The sequence below is a fragment of the Myiozetetes cayanensis genome, unplaced genomic scaffold (genome assembly GCF_022539395.1).
Source record: "Myiozetetes cayanensis isolate MyiCay16 unplaced genomic scaffold, myiCay2020 scf1, whole genome shotgun sequence".
NCBI lineage: Eukaryota > Metazoa > Chordata > Aves > Passeriformes > Tyrannidae > Myiozetetes > Myiozetetes cayanensis.
Genome location: NW_026086604.1, coordinates 20,223,870 through 20,239,338, shown reverse-complemented (window position 1 = coordinate 20,239,338; position 15,469 = coordinate 20,223,870). Strand labels below are relative to the sequence as shown.

The 15,469-nt window shown below is 36.0% G+C and overlaps 1 protein-coding gene across 1 annotated transcript in view; it reads left to right on the top strand.

Annotated features, from left to right (window-relative positions):
• Nucleotides 1-15,469, top strand: part of VPS13B (vacuolar protein sorting 13 homolog B) — a 418,175-nt gene that overhangs the window by 268,338 nt on the left and 134,368 nt on the right. Inside the window, 2 exon segments of the mRNA XM_050315121.1 lie at nt 941-1,067; nt 2,731-2,874. Of these exon segments, the coding sequence (XP_050171078.1) occupies nt 941-1,067; nt 2,731-2,874 (271 nt within the window).

Sequence of the window (15,469 nt, the reverse complement as noted above, 5' to 3'; positions counted from 1 at the left end):
ACTGTGTCCTCTTTTAGAGGCTGAACACCATCTTGATCTCATTACATTTTTTTCCCTCATCAGAGGCTTTCAGGTGGCATTTTGTGCCAATAGTTTGTTTGACCTGACCCAGAAGATTCTGGCTCTTTGGAATGTGTTGTCATAATCTATTAGTGATCCATCTATGGAAAGTTGTGCCTCTAGGTTTACCATTTGGTTAAAAGGAAAAAAAACCACAAAAACCCCAAAACTAAACACCCAGCTGGAAAACAAATGCAATTATCAAGTTTAAAGGCACAAATACTCTTCGTAAGTAAATTTTGATATTTAGGTGGAAAGGTACCAACTAAGAACAACCAGATCAAGACAGAAGCATTGGAGGAAGACTGACATCCCTTCATTTTCAAGTCATTTTAAACATCTTAGCTAGTCGTTATAAATTTAATGTGCGAGTCCTAGAGTTGCATGGGATTTGCTAGTTTAATTTCTCACATATTTCAGTTTTGTGTTGGTTATGTTGTGTGCAGAATTTTTCAATGAAGAGTTTTAATGCGTAAGTTCAAATATTATGAAGGCTTCAGGACAGCTATTTATAAAGTGAAAGACAAGTTTGGAGAATACTGATAATGAAGTTCACATCTTTTTAAAAGTTATTGAGTATACTGTGTTAAACAGGAGAAGAAGCAGTGTCAAGTGTCAAACTTGTCTACCTGGAGATAGGTTGTGGAATGAAATATTTAGACATACTTTTCCTGTGAAATGAAGGTAGAAGTCTACCTTCAGGATTGGAATTAGCATGATTTATGATAATGATACTTAATGAATTTTTAGGTAGCAATTAAATACCAAACTGGTATTGAAGAAGTTTTGTTCTACATGCTGTATATAAAGAATAATGAGGGAAGTTTTTACCCCTTGACAATTTATAATGTAATTCCATCTTTCTTTCCTTTTTTTCTAGCATAAGGCGGCATCAGGAAAGGAGAGCTATTCTAACTCCAATTTTAACAGATTTCACTGTCCGAATAACTGCAGCTCCTGCGATTATTTTTACCAAAATCGACGCTGCAGAGAATTTACACCCAGAGGTCAGTACAAAATGTCAACAGAAATAGCATAACTTTTAGTATGTGGATAATCTTAATATTCTACCATTCCACCATTGGAAGTGTCCAGGTGTGTTTTCAAATGCAGAGGCTGCCAACTAGAAAAAGGTCAGTAGCTGAAATGTTCTTTCTCTGCTGGAGAAAGAATTTGTGTGTAGCATTTGATATTAAAGGCAGTCTGTCTAGAGCTAGATAAACCTATTTGCAATTGAAAAATGGGAATTTTTTAACAATTTCCAGCAACATTTTTTAAAAGTTGGTGATGGAAAAGTGCTGAGAAGAAGCTGCTACAGTACACCATTACAAAACAAGCTTCACAAGCTTCTTGTAAAGAAGCCATTGAAATGCAATCCATAGGTTATCTATAAGAAGAAAGTTGAGCTGAGCTCTTTTAGCCATATTTCCAAGCCCAGAGATTGCTACAAAGCATCTACCTCCCAGTCACTGCTGTGGGTACTTCAAGGTATTCCAGATTTAACAATCCCTTTTGTCTGTTTGTGGGTCAGGTTGTTATTGATTAGTCTGTGAAAGAAATTACACACAAAAGGTGTTGGCTACCTTTCTAGCATTATTTTGTAACTCAAGAACATTTTATATAAGGGAAACATCAGAAAATTTTTGGCAGCTCATAAGATCATTTCTCTTAACAGCTACCTCCTCAAAAGGGCAAAACTGGTACAGAAATGTGAAGGGTATTACGTGTGTATTGCAACATGCAGTGGGAGTACATTGTTGGAAAATAATAGCTAGTGGGCATTCAAAGGAATTGGCAGCTTCATATTTTGTGTAAAGGGTCATCACAAGGGCAAATAGAAAATTATTTAATGTGAAAAAGGAATAGAAAGCTTAGGGATGGCTAGGATGCATAGAAGTTATTCCATTTTAAAAAAATCTGAGCTTTACTAATGCTTATGTTCAAGAATTTCAGTGGTTTCTGTACATGCATTCTTCTTGTTATCTATTCCCTGGATGATGCTCCCTGATGAAGGGAGAGGTCTAGTTTAGATTATGAAGAGCTTGAACGTTGTGCAAGCTTCTCATGAGACACAGCAGTGCTTCTACTTAGTAAGTAATCCTTCTGCATTGGTTCTGTTTTTCATCTCCTTATTGCTTGCCAACAGTGTTGAAGAGCTTTATTTGAGCTAGATAACACCAATAAAACAGTGGCTATCCAGCTAGCTTTGCCAAGGTATTAACAGTGGCTTACAGGCAAAGAGAAATCAATTAGATTGGTTATCAGTGAGTTCCAACACATGATTTCATTATAAATCAAGCAGAATTTGTGTTTAAAAAAAACCAAAAAAGTTGCATCCTTTTCTTGGAAGAAAAGGAGAATTGGAATAATTGCCAAGGAAATAAAACCCAAAATCTGACAGCCCTACCAAGAGATGGAAGCAGGACCTTGTGCATGAGATACTTTCCTTGCAAAATTTGTCTTAATAGTTATGCTGTTGAAAGCAAAGCAAAGAATAAGCCACATCCTTTAGAAGCCTGACACACCAATTTCTCTTAAAAAGACCGAATTAATACAATATGTAATGTTGAAGTATTGACTGCAGCAGAGAACCACAATACAATTATATAGAAGCTAAAAATTATTTTCCTAATAGGTGTTATCTAGAATTTTCCCTTAATTTCTACACAGGAAATTTTGGTCTGTGGTCATTCTTTGGAGGTGAATGTGACAACAAACCTGGATTTCTTCCTCAGTGTGGCTCAAGTACAACTTCTTCATCAGCTGGTGCAGGCCAATATGATTGGACTGGAACCATCCAGTAGCACCACTGAGGTAGGTTTTTCCCTGTTTTGCAACTAGATTTTTAAAAAATCCACCCATAAAGTACTGTAGCTCTGATCAGGTGTTTGCATCATCTAGAAAAAATTATGCAGGTAAATGAAATATATGTTTTTTATTGTTTGGTAAATGTTGATTTAAGAATAGCATGAATGTTATTTTAATAAGAATATTGTTCAATAAATGCTATTATACACATCTTATGTACAAGGAGAGTTATCTTATGTAAATTATGCAGGAAACAAATTTTTAAAGTAGGTTTTTGAGATTATTTGGTGTTGAACTTTAACTTTTATTGAATCTTTGGCATTTTCTTGTTAGTTCACATGCTACACTGTGCTTCACTAAAGCCAATAGACTATAAAACTGTCTGTGCTTAGTAACCACTACTCACATTAATGTCTTCACTCAAGCCCTTAAAATTCAACCCACCTCTGAATATTTTCATACCTTTTTAGTAAGAATGGTTAGGGGTACATCATGAGGGATCCTACATCTGGACAATTAATATTTCCTTTTTTATGAAATACTAGTGTTCAGCAGCCATCTCTTGAATTTTCTCATTCCTAATTTCTGGACCTTGATACCTCAGTTTGTTTTGAAGACCAGTCACTAAGTGTGACAGACTTGTAAGTTTAAATTATTAAAATTCTGGACTCACTGAAAAAAAAAGGAAAAAAAAAAAAAAAAGGGAAAACTTTACCCTAAGAAAAAATATGTATTTCTTATCTTCAAAACCAGGAATCTAGTCAGGCTGACAACAACTTTAAGATAGTAGAAGTTAATGTGTGACAAGGTACTAATTCCATTGGAATGGCTGTTGGATCCATTGAAGTACCTTCATAAATGAGAGCAAGAGTTAGGGAAAGAGTTAAAGAGCAAGACTTCTTCCAAGAATCTGGCTAATGGGAGACCTGGAGAAACTTTTCTCCTTCCTTTTCTGAATGTCACAGGTTCAGCATTGCATGTGGGTCTGGGTGGAAGTGAGGAATGCTTTAGAGCAGCCAAACTACCTTTATTCCTCTCTCCTCATCCTGTTAAAACCCCAGAAGTTGGTTGTTTGTGTTAATCTAGGGATCACATCCCCTCTCCCCCCCGCCCACCCCGCTCCTGTATTCCTTCCCAAGGATGGAGGAAAATAAAGGGCATTGTTTCATTACCTTTTGGAAACATGAAAGATGAAGAAATGAAATAGTGTGTTTTATCCTTGGATGCTTTGTAGACACAGGGAGATGGATATTGTAAATTTTATGTGGGATTATTGTCAATAAATTATTTGTGGAGCATTGTCAATGGAATGGACAGAATCAGAAGATTTGGATGGGTGCCAAGAATTTATATTTTGAGTTGGCATTGTGCAGAAGAGCTGCATAACTGATTTGGACTGTACAAACTTAAAAGCAATTTACTACATCATTTCAGAAAGCTTTTTGTTGACTACATCCTGAGATAACTATTTATTCTTCATTGATATCTCCCCTGCAAACCTGCGGTCTCCTGTATTGAATAATTGGAATATTTCTGGTTCAAGGTGGTGTTTACCTTCTCTTTAAGAATTTATAGAGCTATGTCTGGATTTACTTTACTGGAAAGGTAAAATCCATTATGTGTTACTTACAGAAGTCCAGTTCTTTGGTATTGTGTAGTTCTGTGTGCCTATATGATGCCACCCCACCCTCTAATATATGCACATTTATTATTATCCTCATGGTTCTCCATGAGTTAGCAGAGAGAAATACAATACACTGATGGCAAGCTGCTGTTTTCATCTCAGTGAATGAAGTCAGGAGTCTATACTTGGCTTTTCATACTTCACTCCTGCTTATTATTTCATTGCAAGGATCAAAACGTATTTTAGGTTGGAAGACACCGTTGGAGATGATTCTTTAGCTTGGAAGAAGACTAAGGTCCAAGGTAGATTTTTAGTACAATGTTCAGTCAAATCTTTCTTATCTCAGAGGAATGACCCTCTAGGTAAGTTCAGTGTTTAACTCCTCACTGTGGCATATTTTTGTCTTTATATCCATCCAGAATTTTACTTCATAAAACTTTCAACCATTGTCTCTCACCATTTTACTATACATTTTCAAGAACAGTCTGACAATCTTCTTCATAACTCTGCTTTAAGTAACTGGAAACAGTAATTAATACCCCACTATCATCCTTATCCTTCTCTTTTTCTGTCTGAACAAACAGACAGTCTCTCTCTTACCCTCTCCTCATAAGTTATATGCCTTTTAACCCTCTTGATGATCCCCTGCCCATTCAGGTTTGTGAATCTTTTTCTTCTACTATTGAGTGCTCAACTGGAGACAGTACTGTAGATGTTGACCTGCAAGGATCTGATAATCTCACCACTGATCTGCTGGCTCTGCTTTTGCTAATGCTGTCCAGTAAGTGCTCAGCCTCCCACACTACAGAGGCATCCTCCTATCACATGTTCAATTTGTTGTCCGCAAGGACCCCTGGGTTCTTTTCTGCAAAGCTACTCTGTAGCATTGGCCTCCAGTCAGTGTTTGATTTGGGATTTTATCATCTCACAGAATCATAAAATCATTTAGATTGGAAAAGACTCTGAGATTATGGAGTATAACCTCTGACTGATCACCACCTTGTCAACTAGACCGTGGCACTAAGTGCCACATCCAGGAGCAGGACTCTGCATTTACTTTTGTCCGTTGTACCCACCTTGTATTCCACCCATTCAGTTCACACTTAAGTGTTTGGATAAAATGTGCTGTGGAAGACTGTCTAAACTTTGTTAAGGCTGAAGCAAACCGTATCTAATACTCTATCCACAGAATCAATCAAAGACTCTATCCATAGAATCAATCATCTCATCGTACGTGACAATGAGATTGTGGTAGAGCATGATTTGCCTTTTGGTAATAAGTGGAACATGGTCTGGACTAGAAATGGATCCTCAGACCACTGTTCTTCATTCCTTTTTCCATTAGTGTATATATTGAATGTGATCAGCTCCAGTTGACTCGACACACGGGGAACTGAGCATTTGTTCTCAGCTAGCACATTGCTCATCAATAGTGAGAATACTTTATCCACAGATAAAACATGCTCTCTTTATTCAGTATTCCAAGTCTAGTGAGAAAACCCATGAAAATGGGAGCAGGTTTGAAATTAGAGACACACTTACCTGTCATGAACAGGTATTATTGCCTGTTACAGTTCTGATTTTTCATGTGTCTTGCTCTTAAGTCAGTATTCAAACCAGACAGAATTTAAAATAAACAACCCCACCATTTTAAAATCTCATTTGAAATTTGGCTCAGTCAACTGACAATATGGCTGTTCCTCCTCTTTTCCTCACCCCTCTGAAATTAATCTTCTTAGAAATTATACAACCATTCCCATTCCCAGAATGAATTTTCAGTTGTTTTGGTTTTGGGGATTTTTTTTGATTTATTCGTTATATTTTTGTTAGTTATTAATTTTGCACTTTTAAGAAACATTTTCACTGTAACTGAGAAATGTGGATTTGCATTCTGTACTTTACCTGTATTTTTTTGCCCTGGATAATAAATGAGAAATTATTAATAGTTAATGATTATTATCTTGAAATAATGCATCTCATGATTACAATCGTCTTGTAATTACTTCTCACAAGCAACATAATTACTTGTAAGAAGAGAGTCTGCTACAGAGGAAGGGGATGGAGAGTTTTCAAGGGACTGGATTTAAGCAGGTTGAAAGCAGACAGCTATTCCACATTTTATCACAATTTTGGCACACTGCTCATTAAGAAAATCTGTGCCACTGAAATTAATTCACAGATGTTTAGTACTGTAAAGGGATATGACCTGCTTGACACCAGACACTGGAAGAAAAACATTTTTTCTTTTGATGTTTTGCATTAGGTACCATGGCTATTACATGTGTCTCACACACTGAAAATGGAACTAATTCTCTTATATAAATTTTACATAAATGAACACCCACCCTTGCTGTTCATCCAACATAATTAATGCTTTATAGAGAAATGTAGAGTTCTCCAGCGATGTGTGGGTTCATGTGACCGTGGACATTGTATTTAAAAACAAAGTAATTTCTACATCAAACTGAAATTCCTTAGAACTATATAATTGAGTTTTGTCTAAATGTACTGGCAGTAAAAATCCAACAGTAATATAATGGAGTACTGGTAACTTCTCTTTTTAAAATAACATGGCTAGAGTTAATGGATTTTTTTGGATTCCTACCTTTAGCCCAGGACTGTATGCCTATATATGAATTTGAGGTGTAAAAATTCCAATTATAAATTCTAATACTACATACTTGATTATGATAAACTTATCAATGAGGGTTTAAAAAAATTAAGTAATTAAGACTTGAAATACCGCAAATTTACAGCTGCTAGTTTTGATGTGTTTATAAACATTTGACCTTTAGAGTCAGAGAAGCAATTGTAGTGATTTTTTTTAAATTTGAAACCAATAGGAAATTTGTATTTATGCTTTTCTTCCCCCAGCCTCCCTTGGAAGCATGATGATCTAAAGCTGGCTTTCAAATAAAATTAAGAACTTTAGATTCAAGTCTTAGAAAGGCAATAATCTGCTTAGCATTCAGTCCAACACAAAAAAATAAATCACCTGTGTGCAGCTTATTATTTTTAGAAATAAATAACTTTTGGGAATGTCATTGCATGTCTTTATGTTCTTTCTTCAAAGAGCAGGGGAAGAATGCAATGGTTGTCTTTTCCATGTATTCTTGTTGACTTCTAGCACATGAGTACAAATTAACAGTATTACAATGATCAAGATTTCAATACAAAGTACTTTTTCTGTTAGGATCACGTTCTGGTTATAGTTTGGTGATATGTGCTAGGTAGCATATAAAACTTGTCTTGTATGTGTTTTAAGTACTAGGCAATCTTTTCTGAGAGCTGGTATGTATCTGTAATATAGAGTATGCCTGTCTTCAATAACGGGTATTTCTGTAATCAGTCAGTATTTGAAAATATGGCTTGAAGCTACCAGTGTAGAGCATCTGAGGTTTATCTTATTCTTGATTAAGTGCACTATTAGTTGGAATAAATGGGGAAAGAAATGAGCTGTATTACCACTCCAATTAGGATAATTATATTCTAGTAATGTCTCTTTCTATATTAATGACTTCTCTAATGCAGGACCTCTTTGTTGTAAAGTAGGAGCAACAAATTCATTTTCTCCCCTTAAAAAGCAAGCAAACAGAAAAAAAAAAGTCTATCTGTGCCTTAAAGCTTAAAGTTCCTACCAATAACTTCATAAACTTAAAAAAATGTAGGCCCTGTATTTAAAGACTCTCTGAAATATGGAAGTAGAGGAACCTGTTGCAATCAGTTCTTCAAGTCAGTCTTGAAATCTGAAGTTATAATTTTGCTCTTTAGACTTGAAAGGGAAGTGCTCTACTAATTCATTCTTACCACTGGATTATCTGACAAAGCTAGACAACCATTTAGCACGTTTTGATTTGACAGTACTGGGGATTTTATTATGTACTTTTTGCAAAGACATCTGAAGAGTTTTGAAAGTTGAGTATAATTAATGAAAGGTTACAAAGAACATTTAATAGTGCAGGAAATAAAGCTCTTATCTAAATACTTACAGACAGAGATAAAATAGGCTCTTTTCCAGCTTCTATTAGTAATTAGAATTATAATGTCTTTTATAGTATGTCTGAGTTTTCCTTTAAATATGTTTATAATTGAAAGCAATCTGTATATGGGTCACAGACTTACCCTGTTCCAGAAAACTGCAGTTACTCAGTTGGTAAGACAGTGACTTCTCGCAAAATGATTTTTTCTTCTCAATGTACCTTCAACTTGATGGATTAATCTCTGATTCTACCAGCATGATAAATCGTTTAGTAGGGCCAGGATACATAATAGTGATGCATTTTTGTTTTTCTCAGAATATTACAATTAAAAATAGAATTCTGTGTGTGTGCCTTGAGGACAAGTTCAAAATGTAGTTGTGAGTTCTTGTTGCTCTGTTAGTTAAATGGAGGCTTTGAAGTTTTGGCATTGCTGAATTTCTGGAATATTTTGTTATGACTGTATAAGCAGAAAAATATGGATTATTAGAGTTCCATTTAACTTTGTGATTTAGCCTACTATTATCTTCCTAGTGTCAAGAGCTGTTCTTAACTTCTTTCTTTCAGCAGTTTAGCATTGCAGCTTAGAATGATATTACATCATCACAGGTATCTATTAAATAAATAACCAGTAATTACTTCAGTAACTTAAGCTGATCTGCTTGCTCATAAATTTTCAAAGCATGATTACATTGAATGGCACTGTTCATCAGTTGTGGTGAGTGCAACTTAGTTAAGGGATTGTCTAATCATCAGTGCACGTAACTTTTGTTGCAGGCATCAAGTGGTCTGGAAGCATTGATATTGATACTAGATTTGTTTGATTTTAGTCACTATTTAAGGTAGAACTAACAACTGGAATTTTTACTGATTTATGAGCTTAAGTAAGTTAGGAGATTTAGCAAACTTTAATAAAAACAGATGAATTGCTAAAATGAAATTAAAACTATTGATTGGAAAATAGATAGGGGTGAAATTTCAGAGATATAATTCTGAATATAATGCCTCAATGAGACAAATAATGTTAAGGCTGGAAGAAGTGGCATTAAAACTGATCTGGGCAAATAAAGAGAATGTCTTTTGGAAAACTGTCTGACATTGGAAGCAAAACTGACAGGTGTGCTAGCTTTTCAATCATTAGGTTTTTTTGATAATTCAGAGTCTCATAGAATCTTTGATTAAGGTGACATTGGAGGTCACTGGGGTGGGAATTATCACATAACATGAGAATTCATTCAATTAATTAATCTTTAATTCATTTTTTATTAATGAGATTTTCTCATGATTGTTTGCTTCATAAATGAGTTTTCTAAAAATAATAAAATAATTCAGTGATAGAGAATCCACTATAGTCATTCATAAACTTTTCCAGTAAGTAATTCTTTTCCGGTTCAAAAATGCATCTTCTTTCTTGTTTAAAAATTATAATCTATGACTTTAGAAATTCAATAATTGCTGGTAATGCCCAAATGTCAGAGTGGCAGTTTGTGTTGCTTCTTTCCCCTTTTGTCTGTAAATCATTTTTTAAATAGCTGACTATATTTTAAAGTTGAAAGAATAAGGAGAAAATGTACTGTATATATACTGACTTTGAATCTCATTGGAAATATGTTTTTAAGATGTGAAAAAGCAGCACGCTCTTCCAAATATTTGATAGATAAATTCTTATGATTGTTGAGCAATTATAAACATCATGAATCTTAGTTAGAAAGCTTGATTCACTGGAAGTTCTTGGTAAATAGGAGGGTTAAATAATTGTGTCCTGCTTAAAAAAATAAAATACATTGTGGTTTTATGCTTTGGATACATAGACAGTCATCAAAGTAGCAACTCCTTTTTTAAACTTTAAAGGTGTGATTTCCAAATGGACTATATTTGGTGGTTTATAGGGCAATGGCGTAAAGATTAGTGTAGACAAAAATAATAAAGAAGTGATGATTTATGGGTAGATCTTATTTCCTTCAAGTATTTTAATATTCTGTAAAGAGTTTCATGCCAGGTCTCCAGTGCTGTGTTTTTACTTATTATAAACCTTAGCTTTATCCTGTTTTATAAATTCATCTTTGATGTACAGTGGACCTATTGTACTAACTTCTTCATAAGGTATAGTCTATTATTGCAAAGAATATTGCTTTGATCTGCTTGACAGGTTTAGAGTAAGAACACATATGTGGTGTTTGATAGATTACCTGAGGGGCAAAGAATGTTGCTGCCTTTTTGTAATTATTCACTTTTTCAAAATTAATATATTCCAAATTCTTAGAAGGAGAACATATAATACCTACACATGGATAACAGAAACAGAAGTGCTAGGAAATGAAATACAAATATAAGAGTGAAGTGTGGGTAATGTTCTGATTTTTTTCAGTGATACACCTAAAATTATAGGTACAATGGTAATAAAAGGACCACATTTTCTCATTCTTAGAAGAATTTTTAATATTCTGGTAAAACCATCTCCAATAGAAATGATAAGTAGTTTTACTGATGATCAGTGACAAAACAGGTGAATTTTCAAAGAGGTGATTTTTAATCTGGCAAATCCATTTCCTGGTGTCCATCACTTACCACCTGGAGGTTTTTTGGCAAGAGAGCATTTATTTGTCCTAGTAGCATTTAGAAGTGGAAAACACAAGACCTCCTCTTTAAAAAATAAGTTAAATACAAGCCAACACATATATTGGTCTGCTGATGTCCATGTAGGAATGCACAGATAACAGATCTTACTGCAGTCAGTGAATGTTACACTCTTCAGGTATTGCTGTTGAGGTCATTACCAACTTTTCTTTTACTTCTCAGTAAGCTTGAGAGTAAGACTAGACTTCTGGAAACACATTAATTTCTGCACAAATAATTTGTTTAAATTTGCCCTAAAAAGTGTTCCTGTCTAATAACTATCTACTTTGCAGGCAGTTATGAATACAAAGAACTGTTACTTTGTATCTTCCCTGATGAACCTAAAAGGTACTTTGAAATACTTACTTTTTCTTCACAATATCTCTGTGAGGATTATGGTTCTAGGACAGAATTAGGTACGCTAATCAACAGAAGATGCTTGCTTTTAAAATTAAAGGCAAGTTAAACATCCGAACTGTTTTCCAGAGGATGTCATCAAAAGCCTTCATCCATTTTCTGTCTCTAGATGGTATATTTCTCCTTATCCCCTCTCTTGTGGAATCACAGTATGGCTAAGGTTGGAAGAGACCACGGTAGATAAAGTGGTCCAACCTCCCTGCTCCAGCAGAGTCCTCCAGAGAATTTTACTCAGGATTGTGTCCAGATGGCTTTTCAATATCTTCAGAGAAGGAGACTCCACAATCTTTCTGGGCAATTTGTTCCAGTGTATGGTCACCCAAACAGTAAAGAAGATCTTCCTGATGTTCAGGTAGAACTTTCTGTATTCCATTTTCTGCTCATAGCCTCTTGTCCTGTTGCTTGGCACCACTAAGAAGAGCCTGACTCCATCCTCCTGACACCATCCCTTCAGATACTTATAGACATTGTTAAGATCCCCTCTCATCTTCACTACTCCAGGCTCAACAGGCCCAGCTCCCTCATCCTTTCATCATAACTGGGGTGCTTTAGTCCTCTCATCATCTCCATAGTCCTCCACTGGACCTGCTCCAGGAACTCCATGTCTCTCTTGTACTGAGGAGCCCAGAAATGTCCTCAGCACTCCAGATGAGGTCTCACCCAGGGCTGAGCAGAGGGGCAGGATCACCTCCCTTGACCTGCTGTGAGTGCTCTTCTGAATGCACCCCAGGATACTCTTGGCCTTCTTGGCCACAAGGACACTGTGCTGGCTCATGGACAGGTTGTTACCCACCATAACCCCCAGGTCCTTCCCCACAGAGCTGCTTTCTGGCAGGTCAGCCCAACCTGTACTGGTGAAGGGGGTTATTCCTCCCAGGTGCAGGACCCTGCATGTACCTTTGTTGAATTTCAGACAGGTCTGCTCTGCCCATCTCTCCAGCCTGTCGGGGTCCTTCTGAAGGTCTGCACAACCCTCTAGGGTGTCAGCCATCCTCCCAGTTCTGTGATGTCAGAGAACTTGCCGAGGAAGCATCTGCCCTTCATGCAAGTCATTGATGGAAAGTTAAACAAGATTGGACCCAGTATCGACCCTTAGGGGACACCACTAGTTAAAGGCCTCCAACTAGACCCTGTGCCATTGATCACAACCCTCAGACCTGCCATTCAACCAGTGCTCAGTTTGCCTCATCCCCGTTTCTCAGGTCACATAGTCTTGTTTGTTTATTTTCTGTTAGTCCCAGCCCATGTTTCAGTAAACTACAAGTCCATAGCTATGCCGTAGTCTAAAATTCAGATAGGTAGCTAATATACTAATAAAAATAGCATTAGCTGTTTATTGAAAGAATGATAGCGGAATTCATAATCATTCTTATTCATAAGTTTTTAATTCCAGTGAGGAATGCAGCACTCAACAATCAGTTGTTGAAAATATGGAAATATTTGCTCACAGTTTAAATAGAAACCAAAAAATTGCCCCTGTTTTGGATCCCTCTCAGAACCTCCCCTGCCCCTTCCTGACATTCTATTATTTCTACCTAAGCAATGAACAAACCTTCCAAAGTTCTTCAGTGTACTTGCTGATAATGTGTCTACGTGTTGCTAGTCATTAGAATACAGTAGGTCCTGCACAAATGTGATTCTTTAAAAGTTACTTCTTCCACCAGAAGCATATGAAAAAAAATCTTCTCGTTAAAGCTGAGGAACAACTCTGTGTAATGATTGAGCTGATGAAGTATGGACTCACATGTGCTGGCAAAATGGTCAAATGAAGAATGACCTGGGACTTGAAGTTTCTGGTTGGAATTTTTCTTCATAGCTGATTATTTTGAACATAATTTGCAGTCAGAACCAATAGGCAATGGACACAAGCTGTCATTCACCTGGGGGAAGTGTTATGCAAAAGGGGGGAAACCTACTGTGGGCAGATCTTTGTTTTCTTTCAGAAATTCTAGGCATGACCTGCTGGCTAATGTTTTCTGCTTTGGTAAAACCTGCTTTGAGGTATTTGACCTTTGAGCACTCCGTCTAGGCTGCACAAGCACTGGCCACAACAGTGTTTGTCAGCCTGTCAGATGATATTTTGCTTCTAGACCTGGCTCATGGCCAATTGTTTTGAATAAACTCCATCAGCAGATGTGACATGTTCCATAGGGCAAACCCCTGTGTTCTGATAAATTGTGACAACAACCCCCTGGCTTCCTGAATAAATGATACTAATACTGGGAGGGAGAAGTTGTTTCGACTTTGGCATTTTGTTCTTTTACCACAAAAACTTGTATAAATATTGGATATATCAGAGTAACACAGTGCTACTTATATTCATCCCAATAATGGGAAAGGCAAGGGTAGGTACAGCTTCTATGTGCTCAGATACCCAAATAATTAAGCAAATACTTGAGTGAGTAATAGGCAGCACACTAATTACAATAAACTAATTGTTAACTGAGAGGTCTCCAAAATGGAGAAGGCATAAAAAACTCCCTTACAGCAGCTGATTCCTTTCTAGCCTGGTTGAATCTGAATGTGTACTGATTTGTCATGTTAGAGATATTGCAGTAACATTTGCAGAAGGTATAAGTCATTCTCTGTCACTGCAGATTAGTCTTTAAAAGGTATTTCTGATAAATTACAAAACCCTGCAATATGCTGGCTTAGGAAGTCTGGAAGATTATTGTAAACAAGTATTTCACTGTGCTTTATTTATGCTTTTTTCTCAAAGCATCCACTTATGTCTGCTATTAAAGAACAGGAGTCTAAAGGGGTCTTTGATCTGACTCAGTAGGACTATTCATATGTTCTTTTGTAGTTTATTTCTGTTTATGTCAATCTCATCAACCTTCTGTTGTTTCTATAACTTCACTGTAAGATAAAGAACATGATCAGCAGGAGGTATGTACAGAAGTGCTATTACAATTGTATCACATAAAATTTGAAGGAATGATAGCTAGTGGAGTTTATAGCACTCTTTCTTGATGATGCTTTAGCAGAGTGAGCTCTTCCGTGATGAGCAATTTAATTAAACTTAAGGCTATCAATTACTTATGTGGAGAATGAAAAAAAATCAAATAGTGCCATATTTTCTGTTGAAAACAAAAAAAATAAGAATCAGAAAACAAGTTCCAGATAATACTACTTATGCAGCCAGACAGCCAAAGTGTGAAATGGCAGATGCACATGTTGCACAGATGTTGTGTTGACTGGTTAGTATCCTTATGGAAACTTGTGTAATTGGAAGTATTTTTAGTATGTTGAAACTTTGAGAAGTTGGCATCCTCATTTACAAGTTTCTTTTGAAGAAGCTGTTTATCTTTTGTCTTGTAATTACTGAAATCTTAGGTAATAAGTGTTAAAGAGCCAAAACAGACTTGGTTTCTGTATTTTATATAGATCAGTTGAATTTAGGTATGTCTTGATATCCTGAAGTGTGTTGGGGCATAAAAAAATATAATACTCTGTAAAGATAACTTTCTGAGGGTTTAAAAACTTTTTTAATTATACATTTGAAATTTGTTGCAATGACTGAAGGCAGAACAAACTTAGTGTATGGTATTAGTGATGTCCCAGAAACAGTAGGCATTGAAATGTGAACCACTAAAATATTTCTGAAACAATTCTTTCTGGTAGCTTGCACAATTACTGATCAGGTCTTGTGTATCTGGTCAGTTCTGCCCCATGTTTTGAAGCTTTGAATTTTCATTTCAGGGGATAGCAGATTGCACAGCATGTAGTACCATAACTTTTATATCCTGGGCTGTGAGATGCTTTCTGGTGGGTCAGCACTACAGTAATTGGAGAATCACAAATTTATTGCAGTTGGGGTTAATATATTTAATTTATTGATAACATTGTTAGCAACAATCTCATGACCTGGGATGTATGGACTGCATTTTTGCATGAATAATCAGTAAATATTGCTTCTTTTCTTTTATGATTGTACATTTCAAAGCATGAGATATGTAGTGAGTTG